The sequence below is a fragment of the Canis lupus genome, chromosome 9, assembly GCF_048164855.1.
Source record: "Canis lupus baileyi chromosome 9, mCanLup2.hap1, whole genome shotgun sequence".
Classification (NCBI taxonomy): Eukaryota; Metazoa; Chordata; class Mammalia; order Carnivora; family Canidae; genus Canis; species Canis lupus.
Genome location: NC_132846.1, coordinates 35,086,254 through 35,105,553, shown reverse-complemented (window position 1 = coordinate 35,105,553; position 19,300 = coordinate 35,086,254). Strand labels below are relative to the sequence as shown.

The 19,300-nt window shown below is 38.6% G+C and overlaps 1 protein-coding gene and 1 non-coding gene across 3 annotated transcripts in view; one reads left to right on the top strand and one right to left on the bottom strand.

The window, feature by feature from the left end:
* The first annotated feature begins 1,382 nt into the window (after window positions 1–1,382).
* TRNAK-CUU (transfer RNA lysine (anticodon CUU)) lies at window positions 1,383–1,455 on the top strand. Its single transcript has one exon. It is a non-coding gene; the product is annotated as a tRNA-Lys (tRNA).
* A 5,309-nt stretch (window positions 1,456–6,764) lies between these two features.
* The window catches only part of ACTR10 (actin related protein 10), a 31,637-nt gene continuing 19,101 nt past the window's right edge, over window positions 6,765–19,300 (bottom strand). For both annotated transcript variants that reach the window (XM_072838730.1, XM_072838731.1), the window contains 6 exons: window positions 17,537–17,572; window positions 14,880–14,959; window positions 14,727–14,800; window positions 10,000–10,081; window positions 8,277–8,478; window positions 6,765–7,185 (listed from right to left, as the gene is read on the bottom strand). In XM_072838730.1, coding sequence (XP_072694831.1) covers window positions 7,004–7,185; window positions 8,277–8,478; window positions 10,000–10,081; window positions 14,727–14,800; window positions 14,880–14,959; window positions 17,537–17,572 — 656 coding nt within the window. In that variant the 3' untranslated portion in view covers window positions 6,765–7,003. The remainder of the gene's footprint in view (window positions 7,186–8,276; window positions 8,479–9,999; window positions 10,082–14,726; window positions 14,801–14,879; window positions 14,960–17,536; window positions 17,573–19,300) is intronic.

Here is a 19,300-nt window from a genome sequence, read left to right as displayed (position 1 = left end):
TTGAAGAATGCATTGAATTGTGGGCTCGGGTTCTTGATTATTTGCCTGATTTATGAGAAAACTTAAAAGGTGTGGGTATGGATTTATTTGTTTTAATTAAGTTACTCTAAATTACTTTTGGAAGTAGTACATATAAAATTGGTATGTAATTTGCACATATCTTTCTTACAGAATGGTAAGCTTTTTAAGGTTACCAGAATCTGTTTTATACTTCTACCAGAATACATAACACAGTGCTGTGTATATGATAAGTACTTAATAAATGTGTTGAGAATACAAATAAATAAAAATTGATTTCCCAGGTACATTCAGCCACTTATAAAAATAAACCAGAGTTTGCAATCGCAATAAAAATAAACTATTAGTGAATAATTGTATTTTAATGTTTTAATAAAACTTGAATTTTTAAATATTCTACTTAAATCTTAGGCATACTTTGAGTAATTTAAATATATAATATTATTTTATGCCATACTTTATTATTTTTTTAATTAAGTAGCTTAGAAAATGTGACGATCAGTGTTTTTAATTTCTAAATACTGAACTTTAAGAATTCTTTCTTATTCTTTGTTATATACAATTAGGCTTTAGATTGCCCCCATCACAGAGATTTGCAGAATTCCTTGTTTAAAGAAGTTCACTAATATCTCAGAATAAGTATATTTCCGTTGAAGATTATTCCATTGTCTCAGCTCATCAAAATTTGATCAAAATCAGTTTTTTTTTTCTTCTTAGGATTAATATTCTTTACCATGGGATTCAGTGATTCTATAAACGTTTCATCCCAGCTTCTGTCATTTGAGTTGAGTGGTAATAACAACCTCAGAGAGTCTTGTCTCCAGTGTTAGGCAGTTACCTGAAAGAGACCTTACGTTAATTGAAGCAGAAACTGCTTCTTCAATTTAACTTTCCTTGGCTAGATCTTATTAAAGAAAAAGTAGCCAAGCCCTGCTGTTCTTCGGCGAAACTAACATCACAGAGGTTGGACTATGTTTTCTAATGCCGAGACCCAAATTGTAGGAATCCAATTTACCATTTGGTAGAAGGTAGGTAGCCTTAATAAGTGTTTCTGTAAAGAAGATAAAATAATGGGCAGTAAATATTTTAAAACACTTAAGAAGAAAAAAGATTCAATGACTGTAATAATATAAATTTGCGTGAGTTTTCAATGACCTTGGGATACACACGCAACAAAAATTACTAAACCTCAGAGCAATTAAAGAAATGTCTTAAAGACTTCTTAAAAATGATTCAGAAGTGCCTATTTAATAATATGCTATAAAATTCTTTTCTAAGTAAAAAATGGAAGAGGGAGAAAAAAAAAAACCCAAATATAGTTGAATACTCATCAAGAGACAGAAAAACGAACCTGCCTCCCAGGCGCCCGGCTAGCTCAGTCGGTAGAGCATGGGACTCTTAATCCCAGGGTCGTGGGTTCGAGCCCCACGTTGGGCGATTGGCTCTTTTGGTAACTTCCATTTTACATAAACGTTTTAGGGTTTCTCCAAAGCCTTCTAAGTAAAGAGAGTTCTCTAAGCCGAATTAATGCAAGTGCTTTCAAGGTTAATCAAATCTATGGAAGAAAGACTTCATTTTGCAAACCAAACAGGGTTCACGCTTGCGCACTTGCAAGCAAACGTTCCTCTTCCGCGATGTCTGTCCCCAACCACCTCCTGAGAGCGGAGGACGCTAAAAGGTTTAAAGGTGAGACCGGTTTCCCGCGTGACTATGCACAGTGGCACAGCTGTTGGTAGAGAGCAAGTCTTCCTTCCAGCAGAACAAAATTACGAGCCCCCAACTTTGGCAGCTTTTCAAGAACTAAGAGACCTTATGCAAAAGCCGTCTTCCTTTCCGCGTTCCTCCCAGGATAGGGCGTGTCCTGAGGGAAGGGGCGGGGGGCGGGGGGCAGGCCAGGACCGCCCCCGGAGCCATAAGGACACCGCGAGCGAGGTTTCTGGCTGCGGGCGGATCTGCACAGACGCTGCGGGCAGCAAGGTTCCTTCCGTTGTTCCTGGGACTGTACTTGGGACCCAAGCACCCGCTTGGGTGGATGTCGCGAGGCCGGTGTTCTGATAAAGGGGCGGCTCTGACCCAGGAGCCCGAGAGAACGGGAACCAGGCGTTTTGCGGAGGCGGGACTTGCGCCTTCCGCGGTCGGCGCGGGTGGGACGGAGCAAGCCCCGGGCCCGCAGGCGGCGCCGGAGCGCGCGGACCCGCCCCCCGCCCCCCGCCCCCCGCCCCCGCCCCGCGCCCCCGCCCCCGCGCCCGGACCGCGGGTGCCCGCACCTCCGCACGTTGTCCCCGGCTTTGCGCTACCGAACCCGCATCTTTTCTTTCCTCTCCTTTCCTTCAACAGACACGCTGTCATTTCTTTATCTTAGAACAGAACAAAAACTCTGACCTAATTTCCCAGCAGCCGGTTACCATTCTCTTTCCCCGCAGTCGTCCGTGCTCACCATCCTCCTCGCAGCCCTTAACCCTGCGAATCCCCTTCAAAAAAAAAAAAAAAGACCAGAAAACCACAGCCGTCGTTGCACTTGAACGCGTTTGGTTTATTAGACACCGCAGGGAGGGATGTGGGGTGTCGGAAAGAACCTATTAGAGGATTGCGCGGCACTCGGGTAATCCCAAACAAGTGAGGTCCCCTCTGGATTCGGCTTTCGCAAAAGCAAGGGCAATTCGACTGTCTTAATAGAACCTAATAAGAGGGAGAGCAGACTAAAGTTGGGATTGGCAAAGTCACTGACGTAGCAAGAGGAGGACTCCGGTGACCGATTTTCCGTGAGTTGGCAACCGCAATCCCAGGCCTCCTGCACTTCTGACCAGTTGGTTATAAATCACAGATTCCCATAATCCTCTCCTCCAGGTTGACAATTTCCAAGAATGACTCGAGAAACTCAAGAAAAGTTTACTTATTCCTGGTTTATTACGGATACAACTCAGAACAGCCATTTGGAAAAGGCGCATAAGACGAGGTACGAGGAAGCACAGCCCTTCCATGCTGTCTCCTGGAACATCAGAGCCTGGGTTGTGTTCACCACCCTGCCAGCTCTCCCAAGCCTGTAGGTTAGGGATTTTTAATGGAGGTTTCATCAGGTAGACATGATTATTAACTCAATTTCCTATCCCTCTTCTCTCCCTAGAAGACAGAGTTGTGTGTGTGCATGTGCCAAAATTCTAAGCTTCTAATTGTGCGTTGGGTCCTTCTGGTGACCACCCCTCCTCATCCTGAAGTAATCCAGGAGCCTGAGAATTGTCTCCTTAGAAAAAAAGACACTCCTACTACCCAAGAAATTCCAAGGGATTTAAGATTTCTGTGTAAGATGCTCCTAACACCCCCCATCACACAGAAAATAAGGTTTTTAGCTCTGTGTCAGGAACCAGGGACAGAGACCAAATATGTATTTAAGTCACGGGTGCCTAATTTCTTTCTTCAAGTCATAAATGAGCCCAAATCTAACGGCTTTTCTAATCAGCAACTACCCCCACTTCATCCACTTTACACTTTGTCCTATGTTATCTTCTTACTGTTATGTTTCTTTACTTTCTCCACCTCTTGGAATGGCTGGTTTGTCTTTGCTCATTAAGGTATCTCAAGAACCTAAATTAGTATCTGGTAGATGTTCAATAAATAGGTACTGGTCAATTAAGTAGGAAGTGTTAGTTCCCTTGGGCTGCCATAACAAAGTGCCACATACTAGGAGGCTTAAAACAATGGAAATTTATTTTTTACAGTTCTGGAGGCTAGAAGCTTGCAATCAAAGTGTAGGCAGAGTCATGCTTTCAAAGGATCTCTTGAAGAATGTTTTCTGCTTTTTTGTGGCATCACCGGCAATCCTTGGAGTTCTCTGGCTTGCAGCTGCAGAACTTCCATTTCCGCTTTGGTGATTTCCTGTCTTCTCCCCGTGTTATCTGTCTCATGGCATTTCTCTCACCTTCTAAGGATACCAGTCATAGGGTTTACCATAATGACCTCACCTTAATTTGATTACATCTACAAAAACTCTTATTTCCAAATAATATTCACAGGTACTAGAGGTTAGGACTTCAATATATCTTTCTGCGACACACAATTCAACCCAAGAGAGGGCTCCATTCCTTAACTTCAGCCAATAGAGGTCTGTCACTTCCTAGCTACCTACATACAAAGCTCTATTTCACTCAGAGACCATCTTTTTCATATTATTCAGTCCTGAAAAGCTTTTCATAAATAATTCAAACAAAAAAATTTTGAAAATGTTTACTACAAAAAGGTAATGTTAATAGTGAATCCATACTATTGAGCACTGATGGTAATCCCACTGAGAGCTTTCACAGTTCAGAAATAAAGGGGTTGGGCACCTGGGTGGCTCAGTTGGTTAAATGTCTGCCTTCAGCTTAAGTCATGATTCCAGAGTCCCTGAATCAGGCTCCCTGCTCAGTGGGAGTCTGCTTCTCCCTCTGCCCCTCACCGTGCTTGTATTTTCCCTCTCAAATAAAATCTTAAAAACAAACAAACAAACAAAAAACAAAGGGGCTTTGTTCTTATGGAGCTTATATTCCAGAAAAGAAGATAAAACTTTCTTACAAGGTCAAAAAAGTTGTAAGTGCATCAGTTATAGATGTGTGCTTATGGGAAAGAGGACTACTTTGGGGGAAGGGGTGCTCTGGAAGAGTGTCAGGTCCAAAGGATAAAATAACCTCACTTTTTGGAATGAATGTATTAGGAAACTGGATGGCAAAAGTGATCTTTCATAGTTTTATTCACTGCTTTTATTATGATTTTCAAGTTCTTTACGAACTAATCCTAAACTATAATTAGCAATGCTTCATCCCAATGCCAAATGTTTTGAAGATTTTGTGTAGAGAATTCAGTTCATATAGACTGGAATAACTCCAACTATGAAAATTCTACTCATCCTTCAGGAACAAGGGTAAAAGCCTCCTCTATGAAGCTTTCTTTAACTAGCTAGTCAGAATTAACTACATCAGGTAGTAGGCGGGGGGATGGGGTAACTGGGTGATGGGCATTAAGGAAGACATGTGATGTCATGAGCAACTGATGAATTACTGAATTCTATATCCAAAACTAATCATGTTAGATAAAACACAAATATTATTTACATGAAAACAAAGGAATTAACTACATCAGTAACAAGCAATTGATATCCTTAACGTTGCTACCACATTCTGTCTTTAACATCAGTTGTGTACCAACCACTTCTATGAAAATGTCCTAAAGGCAAAGGTCCCTGTCTTTTGTAGCATTTATAGTGTCTGAAACTACACTATACACACAGCAGTCAATAAATACTGAATTAATCTTAGTTTCATGCTACTATAGTAGTAGTACAGGTTGACAAAGTACAGCTAGAAGTATTTTTTTTTTTAAGATTTTATTTATTCACGTGAGACACAGAGAGAGAAAGAAAGGGAGGCAGAGACACAGGAAGAGGGAGAAGCAGGCTCCATGCAGGGAGCCTGACATGGGACTCAATCCTGGGTCTCCAGGATCAGTCCTGGGCCTAAGGCAGCGCTAAACTGCTGAGCCACCCGGGCTGCCCTAGAACTATTTTTAAACACACCAGTTCTTTCCTTTTTTTAAAAAAATATTTTATTTATTTATTCCTAAGAGAGAGAGAGGCAGAGGGAGAAGCAGGCTCCACGCAGGGAGCCCAACGTGGGACTCGATCCCGGGTCTCCAGGTTCATGCCCTGGGCTGAAGGCGGTGCTAAACCGCTGAGACACCAGGGCTGCACCCCCCCCCCCTTTTTTTTTTTAAGATTTTTTTATTCGTGAGAGACAGAGAGAGGTGGAGACATAGGCAGAGGGAGAAGCAGGCTCCCTATGGGGAGCCTGATGCAGAACTTGATCCCAGGACCCCGGGATCACGACCTGAGTCAAAGGCAGTCCACCACTGAGCCACCAAGGTGTCCCTCCCCCACTTTTTTTTAAAAAATTATTTCCTATTAATGCCAGAAACCAGCTCTTTCAATTGTTAGTTGGTGCTGATATCTTCACACATAAAGTGTATGGCAAAACTAAGAAGGACCCAGAAAAGCACAATCAAAATGATTAAACTATGAGTAAGAACAGATTCGAGTTATTCAGGCCAGAAAATCTATCAATTCCTACTCTGTCTTCAAGAATAGGAGTATATTCTTCAGGGATAGGTGTACATATTTTCACAGGCACCTAGAAGAATAAAACCAGCAAAATTTCAGTAAGAGGTAGTTTGTTAAAAACAAATGAAGAACAAAAATTAAAATTAAACAATGACTGAGTATATATTTCCAAGAACCCTTATACTGAGAAGATAAAAAGCACAAAAGAGATTAAAAATTATGATTACATGTTTATAAAGCATTTTCATAAAAATACATAAGGTAGAATACCTTTGCATAAAAATGAAACACCTTTCTTCTTAGAAATGTAGAATTCTTCATAAAGAAACTGTAAAGTTAAAAAGTAAACATTTCCTAGCTTTGCTTAACAAATGTTCATCTTTGCTACTAAACATTCTCAGTCCAAAGAGTCAAATATGTTCCTAGAAAAGCAGCATTCTAATATGGACACATAAATGCCAAAACCAAAGGATTTGAAGAAAGAGACCCATGTCAATATTTGAAATACCTGGTGATGGTAACATTATTTATTCTTTAAATGAAATAACTGCTGAAAATAATGAAATAGATATCTTCCAATGCTCAGGGCAGATAATGTGACTTGTGGAGGGACAATGTTATAATTCTTTTTGGGAACTAAAATTGTAACAGACTTCCAAAATTACTCTGCTTTACTGTATTTTATTGATATAAATACAACAAATTTCATAAGCATCAGCTACTATTTCACTACTACACAAGAGAAACAGTCAAAAGAATTAAATATTAATGCAAAGAATAATTACAGAAATGCTTTCACTTCCAAATAAAGTAATCTCTAACAGCATCCTATATACTTTATACAATTTGCTTGTAATTGATTAGATACTTGATAAAAAAGCAAAGTTGAATTTCAAATTTTTATTTCTCAGTGGAAAATGCTCTCTTCATCAGTGGTGGCTGAGCTTTCCCAACATCAAACATCATTTCCAAAGGTGGGTTATTAAGAGAACACCAATCAGGTATACGGCCTGTCTGATTATAATATTCCTTTGAGACTGAGCGGCTCCCAAGTATGTCCTGCAGTGCTCCAAAAATAGCTCCTATGTGGTTGAAAAAAAAAATTTATAGTTAAGACAAAAACTTATCAGAACATTTTATGTATACATACATACATCCACTTCATTATATGACAATAGAGAACAGATGAAATTGAGCAATGCACATTCACAAATTAACTGCAGTTGTTTTATATCCTAGATTTTGAGTAACAGGGTAAGCCACAACTCCTATGTTGAAAGTAATTTAAATGGCTCATAGCAGATTGTAGTGAAAATGCTAATAAGCATTAGTGTGTCTAAAAGCAGGTAAGGCAGGCAGCCTGGGTGGCTCAGCAGTTTAGCACCGCCTTCTGCCCAGGGTGTGATCCTGGAGACATGGGATCAAGTCCCATGTCGGGCTCCCTGCATGGAGCCTGCCTCTCCCTCTGCCTGTGTCTCTGCCTCTCTCTCTCTGTTTCTTTCATGAATAAATAAAAATTTAAAAAAAAAAAAATTTAAAAAATAAAATAAAATAAAAGCAGATAAGGTAGAGAGGGGTGGAAACTATTTTCAATTCTGTGTAAATACAGTAAATAATACCGTTCGTTTTCTTTGCCACAATTCTAAGATTGTATGTTAATATATAAAACAACACTGCAAAACCCAATAAGCATCATTATAATGCCATTCGATCTATGCTGAAGACTTTATAAAGACCCACAAGACCTTTTATATATATGGGCTATTTCCTTATTTCAATGAAATTATCATTTCCTATGAACTATCATTCAATGAATTCAGTCACAAAATAAAGTATAGAATAAAGAGATCAATTCTCATTTATGGCTCTCAAATTAGCTTTAGAAGGAATTAAAAAATGTTATGAGCAATGGTAGTATAACTGGAATAAATGCATAGCTATCACTATTATGAGTAATGATTTTAACTGGGTGTTTACTTAAAAAAAAAAAAACGCAAATGCGAAGAGAAATCAGTGTACAATTCAGACAATAATTTAAGGAAAAAGCCAGTGTTCAAAGTTCTATTAGCTCATTAAGCGAGCAATTTTTAAGAATGAATCATCTATCCGTTAATAATACCATTCAGGAACCAATTACTATATAATCATTATATTTTAAAAACTAAATTCTTACCTCCCAACCAGGCAACACAATTAGCCTTTGCAGGTGGATTATGAATTCGGAATGTCTTGGTGCCAAGTGCTTTCTTATATTTTGGTTTTTCTACCAAATATCTTATTTCTGAAAGCAATCTATGGAGAAATCCTGGCAACATAGATGTGCCACCTATGACTACCAAATTCTCTGCTAGTTGCTTTCTTGTGTCAATTGGGCACTATTATTAAAGAGAAAGAAAAAAAAATTTACCTGTATAAATAATGCTTGATTGGATTCAAGAAAATATACAGATTATTATGAATAACATAGGTGATCGATCATTACTATCACACACACACAAAAGGCACAGCAAGGTTTCTTTTACAAGGGAGTTTTTCATGTAGCAAATACAGCAATGATAATATTGCCATATACTTACACAGAACTTTAAAGATTTTAAAATCTAACAGTATAGAATTTAAAATTCCACAAGGCACATGGTAGTTATATGTGAGTATTCTCATTTTCAACGAAGAATGACTCAGTTGAACAAAGAACATGAAAAAAAATAAAATGGCATTATTTCTTTTTTTAGCAAGGAAATTATGCAGAAACTTAATTTTTCTGAGGTGATAACTTCACCGTGTTATATCCAGAGCTAGGTCAAGTGGGAAGATAACATTCTTAGAAAAATTATGGTTCTAAGAATTAGAATGTTAAAGTCTTTCATTGATGCTATGTTTTTCATAAAAATCTGAGTAGAGCTGCCAGAGTAGATAGTATCTTTCAAAGCGATGGCGTTTCACATGGAGTTCTGTGATTCCAGTCATTAAACCAAAGAGACAGACTCTTATAAACCCTGTGGAATTTAAAATTCAGCACTACACAAACTTGCATTTAAAGAAACTACAAGCTGTACTAGGTACAACATAAAAATCTGATAGTTGCTACAGAAATAATACATGACAGCACTTATGATCCCTGAGTTTGAAATGTATCCTATCTCAGTGCCAAAGTAAAACTCAGCAACTGTAAAATTTAACATAAAAGCTAAAAATTGTAACCAGTGGCTAAAGTATAAATACAGAAAATAACATTTAAAAATTTTCTCAGGTCCCCTGGTTTGGCTCAATCAGTAGAGCATGCCACTCTTGATTTCGGGGTTGTGAGTTCAAGCCCTACGTGGGGTGTAGAGATTACTTAAAAATTTTTTTATCTCAGGGCACCTGGGTAGTATAGTCAGTTAAGCATCCATCTCTTGGTTATGCATAGCTCATGTTGTGATATCAGGGTTATGAGATCAAGCCTCATGTCAGGCTCTCCACTCATTGTGGAGTCTGCTTAAGATTCTGTCTCCCTTGGGGTGCCCAGGTGGCTCAGCAGTTGAGTGCCTTTGGCTCAGATCGTGATTCCAGGGTTCTGGGATGGAGCCCTGGGTCAGGCTCCCTGCTCAGCAGGGAGTGTGTTTTTCCCTCTCCCTCTGCTCCTCCTCCTGCTTGTGTCAAATAAATAAATAAAATCTTAAAAAAAAAAAAGCACGGCACAGAAAAGGAGGAAAGGAGTAAATAAATTAAAAAAAAATTATATCTCCCTCTACCCCTCTCCTATGCACTTACTCTATCTCTCTCTCTCTCAACTAAATAAATAAATCTTTAAAAAACTTTTTTTTCTAAAAATAAAAATAAAAAATAAAAAATAAACCTTTTTTTTTCTAAAGAGCTATAGTCATAAATTGAAGCTTTTTACAAAATCAAAATACCTGTATAAGGGAATCCAGTATCAAAGTGGCAACACTTTTCTCCTCATTATCTTGTTCAAAAAGGATTTCCACAACCGAATCTCTAATGCGATTAAAAACAGAGAGTGCTTTGTTGACATCATATAGCACGATACAGAATATACCATTAGTTCTACTTTTTCAAATACCAGTACTATGTTAACATAGAATGATTATTAAAACACACATTGTTTGCACTTGTAAATGAGGAGAATAATAGCACCTGCCTCACAGGTGTTGAGGTGAGGATTCAATGATTCAATAGAACACTGCCTGGTACATAGGAGGCACTCCCTAAGTATTAGGTACAACGATCATTTTGTACAGATTAACATACATTTTATCCAATTATACTTCCAAAAGCCTAATAACAGAAGAGGAGCAAAATTCTATAAAGATTCAAGAAGCAGATCTGTAGTGATACAATATATTTAAAGACCATCCTCTCCCCATGTATTTGTTTTTAAAAATAACATATGTCTCATAAGATATTCATTTTCCATTTTTCTGTTCATTCTCAAAAGAACCCTATTTTGGGAGAGCACAAGGAAGATCTTTGTGGTGGAATAGTTCTATATCTTGATTGTGGTGGTGATTACAAATTTCTAAGTGTAATAAAATTACACAGAACTATACATACAGATTACACCTATGACCATTTACTGGTTTTGCTATTGTATTACAATGAAGTAAGATGTAACCACTGGGAGAAACTAGGTGAAGAGTACACAGAGCCTCTCTCTATCATCTTGTAATCTCCTGTGAATCTATAATTTTTTTTTTTTTTATTTATTCATGAGAGAGACAGAGAGAGAGAGAGAGAGAGAGAGAGAGGCAGAGACACAGGCAGAGGGAGAAGCAGGCCCCATGCAGGGAGCCTGATGTGGGACTCGACCCCGGGTCTCCAGGATCACACCCCGGGCTGCAGGCGGCACTAAACCGCTGCGCCACCGGGGCTGCCCTATAATTTTTTGAAAAAATAGAATTCCATTTTTAAGCTAGGTACAATGCCCCTTCCCAATTGAAACACTCTATTTACCTGCCTCCTCTGTAGCTAGACGTGTAGCTACATAACAATGAGATGGAAGTGGTATCTGGGACTTCTAGAAAATCTCCTTAAAAAGGAGAGGAAGCAAAAAAAAAAAAAAAAAAAAAAAAGGAGAGGAAGCAGGGGCACCTGGGTGGTGCAGTTGGTTAAGTGGCCAACTCTTGGTTTCAGCTCAGGTTGTGACCTCAGAGTCATGGGATGGAGCCCTGCATGGGGCTCTGCACTCAGCACAGAGTCCACTTGAGAGTGTCCTTGCCCCTGACCTGTTCCTGTACATGGACAATCAATCAATCAATTTTTTAAAAAAGGATCCCCAATTTGCTGGGGATCCCTGGGTGGCGCAGTGGTTTGGCGCCTGCCTCTGGCCCAGGGTGTGATCCTGGAGACCCGGGATCGAATCCCACGTCGGGCTCCCGGTGCATGGAGCCTGCTTCTCCCTCTGCCTATGTCTATGCCTCTCTCTCTCTCTCTCTGTGACTATCATAAATAAGTAAAATTAAAAAATAAATAAATAAATAAATTCAATTTGTTAACGTATAGTATAACTCCCAGTGCTCATCTCATCATGTGCTCTCCTTAGTGCCCATCACCCAGTTACCCCATCCCCCTACCCACTTCCCCTTCTGCAACCCTTTGTTTCTTTCCCAGAGTTAGGAGTCTCTCATGGTTTGTCTTCCTCTCTAATTTTTCCCCATTCAGTTTCCCTCCTTTCCCTTATAGTCCCTTTCACTATTTCTTATATTCCACAGGGCTTTAAATGCGGATATACTAGCTGCTAACTCCAGTGACCACCCTGGTCCCTATGGACAGGGCTACCCCCTGAAGGGTAAGAAATGGAAGGAAGTTTATGTCCCTGATGGGAGATGTTATACCATTCCTGGACTATCTACTTCTGAACTTTTAAAAGAGAGACAAACTTCTATCTTGGTTAAGCCACTACTGTCAGGTTTGTGTAACTGGTGGCCAAACTGCATACAATACGGATCTATACATATACATAAAAAGTATTTCTTTAAAATAAAATTTAGATCATACTGTGCATACTATTTTGAAGTTTTCTTAAATCTTTTTCAAAACAGATTCAAAACATAAAATTCTCTTAATGAGACTCAACCTACTTGCCAACTCTCCATTTCATCAGTAAAGTATACTGAGGCCTGCAGGACGCTCAACACTCATAGCTGGCCACTTGTTATGCCTGCATACTTCCATTTCTAGCAGTTGAGACGAATGCTTACAGAGCATCAGTTTTCTTTTTCCAAGTCTTTTATTGTCAACAGATTTGATATTGAAATTACATAATTTTACAATTATTACTCAACCAAAAAATAGTAGGGTAGAAAATAAGTTGTTTTTCTATGTGAACTGTGCTGAATGTTGGGCAGCCCTGGTGGCCCAGTGGTTTAGTGCTGCCTTCAGACCGGGATGTGATCCTGGAGATCCAGGATCAAGTCCCACGTTAGGCTCCCTGCACGGAGCCTGCTTCTCCCTCTGCCTGTCTCTATCATGGATAAATAAAATCTTAAAAAACAAACAAACAAACAAACAAACAAAAAACCAAAAAAAAAAACTGGTGAACTATGCTTTGAAAAGACAGTAATTTGAAAAAAAATTTTTAAAGATTTTATTTATTCAGTAGAAAGAGAGTGCAAGTGTGCAGGGAGGGGCAGAGGGAGAGAATCTCAAACTGACTCCACACTAAGCACAGAGCCTGACACAGGGCTCCCAGAACTCTGAGATCATTACCTGTGCCACATTCAAGAGTAAGACGCTCAACCACTAAGCCACCCAGGTGTCCCTAAAATCTTTTTAATATGGGTAATACAACTGCAAAAGTCTAGAAGAAAATTTCTGTAAGAATTTTGTACCAAGACTGCTTCACAAATAACTAAGTTTTCACTGCAATTACAATAGAAAACAACAAAATACTTGGAAATAATAAACCATGAACTAACTGGTTTATGTACACTTAACTCGAAACTCTAGAAGCAGACTTACCCTTAAAGAAAAGGTCCTGGAAAAAAGTTTGGCAATAACTATTTATATCTTTTAATATGAAATGTTTAGTATATGATTGTTTTAAGTGGTCTTTACTTTAAAGGACCCTTCTGCTTTACCAACAAACTACTGGTTTCAATGAAACTAGATTTTTAGTAGGAAAAACATGTTAGCAAACACTTATAAATTAACTGGGTTTGAAATGTGAGACACAGTGGCTTTTTAATTCCCAATCTATTTTCCTATTATGAAATCAAAAAGCTCCATATTAATTTCCTTCAACATCTATTTTATTCTCTTATTTTGGGCTCCAACAACCTGGAGAAAATTTAAAATAGTAATTTAATGAATAAAATTTTAAAAAGAGGTAAATATTATTAAAGTTACTATCAAAAAGTATTCTCATTTTTTTTGTCCTCCTACCCTACCATCTTTAACATCTGTGTATTTATGTTCATCCTTTCAATATCTCAACCTCTATATTATCTCAGAATCCAACAGGCTCTTCAATGTTTACATAACTCTTTTCTATGCATCTTCTGATCTAATAATTAAATAAAACTTCCATAAATACAAGTTTTATAAAGCTTGCATATAAAAATAATGCTATTGTTACCAATATAATTATGTAAGTCATTAATAACTATATTGCATTACTAGTAGAATAATCTAATGAATAATGAAAAAGGGAATTACTAACTGGTCCTTACAATTTAACATATATGGGGTGTCTGGGTGGCTCAGTAGATTAAGCATCGCCTTTGACTCAGGTCATGATGTCAGGGTCCTGGGATTGAGCCCCACTGTGGGCTCCCTACTCAGCAATGACTCTGCTTCTGCCCCTCCCCCTTCTCCTTCTCCCTCTCTCTTTCTTGCTCACTCTCAAATAAATGAAATCTTTAAAGAAAAAAAAGATTAAACATATTTGGAAGAATGCATTCTTTCTATCATGAAAACATTTTAAAGCAGGAGGCAGCAATATGTGGCCTGCAAGCCAATTCCAGACCATATGATTTGTAAATAAAATTTTATTAGAACACAGCCATGCTCATTCATTTACATACTATCTTTGGCTGATTTTGCACTCCAATCATAGAGATAGGTAGTTGCAACACAGACCATGTGGCTCACAAAGCCTAAGCTATTTACCCTTTGGCTCCTTACAAAAAAGGTGTGCTGAACCCTGCCTTAAAGTATACTTTAGGGGCACCTGGGTAGTTCAGTTGGTTGAGTGTCTTTTAGGTTTCAGCTCGGGTCATGATTTCAGGGTTGTAAGATCAGCCCCACAACAGGCTCTGCACTCAGCATGGAAGCCTGCTTGAGATTCTTTCTCTCCCTCTCTGTCCTTCCCCCTAGCTCAAGCACATGTGCTCCCTTTAAACAAACGAACAAACAAATAAATAAATAAAATCTTTTTAAAAAAGTATTATACTTTATTCTCTACCTCAAGGAATAGGTCTACTAATTAATTCTGAAGTACTTTGAAGGACAGGAAGGAAAATTAAAAAAAAATTTTTTTAATTAAAAAGCTGACTATTAAAAATCACGAATGAGAAGGCCTAATGAAAATAATTGTTAATCAGCAATATTAAAGGCTTATATATTTTTAAAGGCCAAAAATTCATTTTAGTTCACTATTTTGCTCATAAAAATTAAGGTCTACCTGATTGATCCAAGAACATGTAAAATCTTCTCTCCATCCAATGGGTAGTCGACATTTGGGGGTGGTAAGGGACGCTGAAATATAAATATCATAAGCATAAATATGTAAGTTATAATCTCTGTAAAAAGAATATATATTTGTTTTTTAACTCACCTCAGTATTACCATCAATATTAAATTTTGCTGCTTGGATTTTTAATCCACGTTTCAGATCACTTACAAAGCAAGTGCGCACTTATGAGAAAGAAAAGGAGACTTGTTATAGTTTGTGATTGAATCAATCTATGTCCCAGTTAAGACAATTCTATTCAAGTGAACATACTAGTCATCCATTCTTTTGGATTTTATAAGCTCTCCTTGTTTTTAGTTTGGTTATGACAATTTATTTATAAATAAAAAACTTTTTCATTCACTGAAGCATTGTTAAGACATGTTGCATATTCATCTTTCACAAAATCACATTAAAAAAATCTGTGAGGAAACTATTATTTTTTTTATATTTCCTATATAAAGAATACCATGATAAAAGTAAATTTTAGCAACGTGAAAATATAGGATGTTTCTCTGAGGCAAATTGATTTCTGTCTCTATATCTAATCTTATGTATCTACCTGGCTGATTCTTTTTAAAAATCTGGGTTGGACAGAAGCTAAATTTTGCTCTTAGAGGCAGTAACACTCCTTAGTTTAGTGGGGGTTTTTTTGTTGTTGTTTGTTTTCTAATTTTTATTTATTTATGATAGTCACACACACAGAGAGAGAGAGGCAGAGACACAGGCAGAGGGAGAAGCAGGCTCCATGCACCGGGAGCCCGACATGGGATTCGATCCCGGGTCTCCAGGATCGCGCCCTGGGCCAAAGGCAGGCGCCAAACCGCTGCGCCACCCAGGGATCCCCAGTTTAGTGTTTTTTTATGATTATTTTCTCCCTCTTGGCATAGCCCAAAACTACCATTTTCCTTCTACTAGGTCACCTTTTTCTTTTGCACTTTGAACATTTATTCTTTCAAATATTATTTCTGTTGCAAAGCGCCTTTATAATAAGTTGCTTCAAATTATTTTCAAAGTAGGTAAGGAACAAAAAATTTTTAAGTAGAAACAAAACTGGGCAGCCCAGGTGGCTCAGCGGTTTAGTGCCGCCTTCAGCCGGGGGCCTGATCCTGGAGACCTGGGATCAAGTCCCACGTCGGGCTCCCTGAATGGGGCCTGCTTCTCCCTCTGCCTGTGTCTTTGCCTCTCTCTCTCTCTTTCTGTGTCTCTCATGAATAAATAAATGAAATCTTAAAAAAAATAATTAAAAAAAAGTAGAAACAAAACTGACGTTGAATGCAAGAAATCTAATAACTTTGTTAATTACTTGTAAAACATGTTAAATATGTATTTACATTTTATATAAAATTCTTCTCATTCACTAATTCAAAATATATTAGGAATTTCTAATATGCTAATATGCTAAATAGTAAGCTAGATGTTCAAGCTATTTACATATTTTGTATTTTATTCAAGTCCTCATAACTCTCTTTGTTATATAAGATAAATAGCCCTTAAGATCTTATATACTTGGCATAGGAAGCTACTGCAATAAGCATGTACAAATGACCCAAGTTTTACAATAACTGAAGAAATTATAAATGATTATACCACATAAACAATAAAATGAAGAACAATATCCACTTTTCAGACCTCGCTCTAATACCAGCTATGGTGTGACCCTAAATAAATCACTTAGTATTTCAGGGCCCCAATTGTACCAGATTATCTCTAGGTCTCAATTAATTCTAAAATCCATTATTATCTGATTTTCTCTTATTAATTTTACATGACATTCTCAGTACTGAGGAATATTACATACACACACACACACACACACACACATTTTATTTTTTAAGATTTTAATTATTTATTCATGAGAGACACAGGGAGAGAGAGGCAGAGACATAGGCAGAGGAAGAAGCAGGCTCCCCTGTGGGGATGCTGATTCAGGACTCCATTCCAGGACCCTGGGATCACGCCCTAAGCCAAAGGCAGATGCTCAAATACTGAGCCACCCAGATGCCCCTTAAATTATATTTTAAATGCTTTTCCTTTCAGTGAGCCAAAATACCAGAAAACTGGGGTGCCTGGGTGGCTCAGTCAGTTAAGCGTCTGCCTTCGGCTCAGGTCATGATCTCAGGATCCTGGGATCAAGCCCTGTGTCAGGCTCCTTGATCAGTGGGGAGTCTGCTTCTCTCTCTCCCTCTGCCCCTTCCCCCTGTGTTGCATACACACTCTCTCAAAAAAATAAACAAATTTTACAAAAAACCCACAAATAACCTCCCCCCAAAGCCAGAAAACTCAATTAAAAAATTATCATAAAGGTGTACTCTAGGAAAGAAGTAATGTATCTTATTCAAGTGAGCCCAATATACTTTGGCCCCAAATTAGAACTTCCAAAGTCAGTAAAATAATTGACCTTATAAATATGTATTTAAAAACTGGAATAAAAAACCTTTATACAACATAAAACCAGCGTCTTTCATAAGCAATTTATCTGTTAACTGTGCAAACTATTAATTCCCTAGTAATCCTATATACTCTATAATTGAGAAGTTTCTTCAATAAGACATCATAAATAATGCTAAAAAGCTTCCATAAATTTAAAAAAAATCAAAATTTTATTTACACGATTCTACAATTTATCCTATATATCAAATATTTCTAGGATATTACATTATGAATTTAATGCATTTTATGCCTCCATAAATATTTAGAAACATGTGCCCTCTGAACTAATATTTAAGGATAAAAGGGACAAAAATGGGAACTTAGTTTACCTTTAATGTCCTCTAGGACACCTTCTGGAATTGAACCTAAAACAGAAATTTTATTTAGAACTATAGAAGTTTAATAAGCAGAAACAGTCTGTTAAATTACACTCACATTACCACTTTCCATTTCAGCAACATTTTGAAAAATATAAGCACTCTAACTTATTTATTTATTTTTAAAGATTTATTCATTTATTCATGAGAGACGCACAGACTGAGAGAGAGGCAGAGACATAGGCAGAGGGAGAAGCAGGCTCCTTGCTGGGAGCCCACTGCAGGACTCGATCCCAGATCTTAGGATCACGACCAGAGCCGAAGGCAGGCCGCCCAACCGCTAAGCCACCCAGGCGTCCCAGCGGATATTGTTTTCTAAGCGAGGTTTTCATGCTGTAAGAGGAACAACTCCCAACCTTGCAAAGGCCACAAGTGTATAATGAAACTAATATCGTATTGCAGTGCCAATACTTGTAACCAGTCCGGCAAATATGTCTTGGATTGGAAGCCGTGAGGCATATCAGGAGAATAAATTGGTGTGAAAGCAAATCTGTGCTTGCATAATTCATAGTATTCTTTTCGACTGTTTCAGCCACTGAACTAAGCATTCTTGGTGAATAAACTTAATACTGCCAGTACATACACAAGGATGATAAAGAGGTTTCTCAGGTGTTCCTTCTGACCGACACACTCTACATGTCTTCCTTGGGGGTGTTCATCTTGTCTGGGGGGGCGGCGGTGACGCAGCCGCGAGGCTCCGGCCGGGGTGGGGAAGAAGGGAAGGGGAGGAGGGAGGCGCGAGCGGAGCCGGGCCTGTGCAGGTTCCTGTGCTCAGGTGGGAGAGAGGAAGGGAGAGGAAGGAGAGAGGGGGAGAGGGAGAGGGACACAGGCTGACAGAAAGCGGATGTGAGGGGGGGGGGCGGGGAGCACTCTTTTTTTTTTTTTTTTTAAGATTTTATTTATTTATTCATGAGAATACACAGAGAGGAGAGAGAGAGGCAGAGACACAGAGGGAGAAGCAGGCTCCATGCAGGGAGCCTGACGTGGGACTCGATCCTAGGTCTCCAGGATCAGGCCCAGAGCTGTAGGCGGCACTAAACCGCTGAGCCACCGGGGCTGCCCCGCACTCTTTTTAAAAGCCAAACATAAAAATTAACTTTGGGGGCGCCTGAGTGGCTCAGTCAATTAGGTGTCTGCCTTGGGCTTGGGTCATGATTCTGGGGCCTGGGATCGAGTCCCAAGTTAGGCTCCCTACTCAGCGAGGAGGCTGCTTCTCCCTCTCCCTTTGTCCCTCCCCCCTGTTGTACTCTCTTTCTCTCTCTGAAATAAGTAAATATAATCGAAAGAAAAAGAAAGAAAAGAAAAGAAAAGAAAAAAGAAAAGAGAAGAGAAAAGAAAAAAAGAAAGACTTTGTTTCTAGGGAAGAAACTTCATCATTCACACACACGAGTATTACTCAGCCACCAAAAGAAATGAAATACTGCCGTTTGCAGTGACGTGGATAGAGCGAGAATGTATTATGCTAAATGAAATAAGTCAATCAGAGAAAGATAAATACCGTATGATCTCACTCATATGTGGAATTTAGGAAACAAAACAGATGAACATACGGGAAGAAAAAAGAAAAAAGAGAAGACGCAAACCATAGACTCTTAATGATAGAGAACAACTGAGGGTTGATGGAGAGGTAGTAGGCAGGGGATGGGTTAAATGGGTGACAAGTATTAAGAAGGGCACTTGTGATGAACATTGAGTGTTGTATGTGATGAATCACTG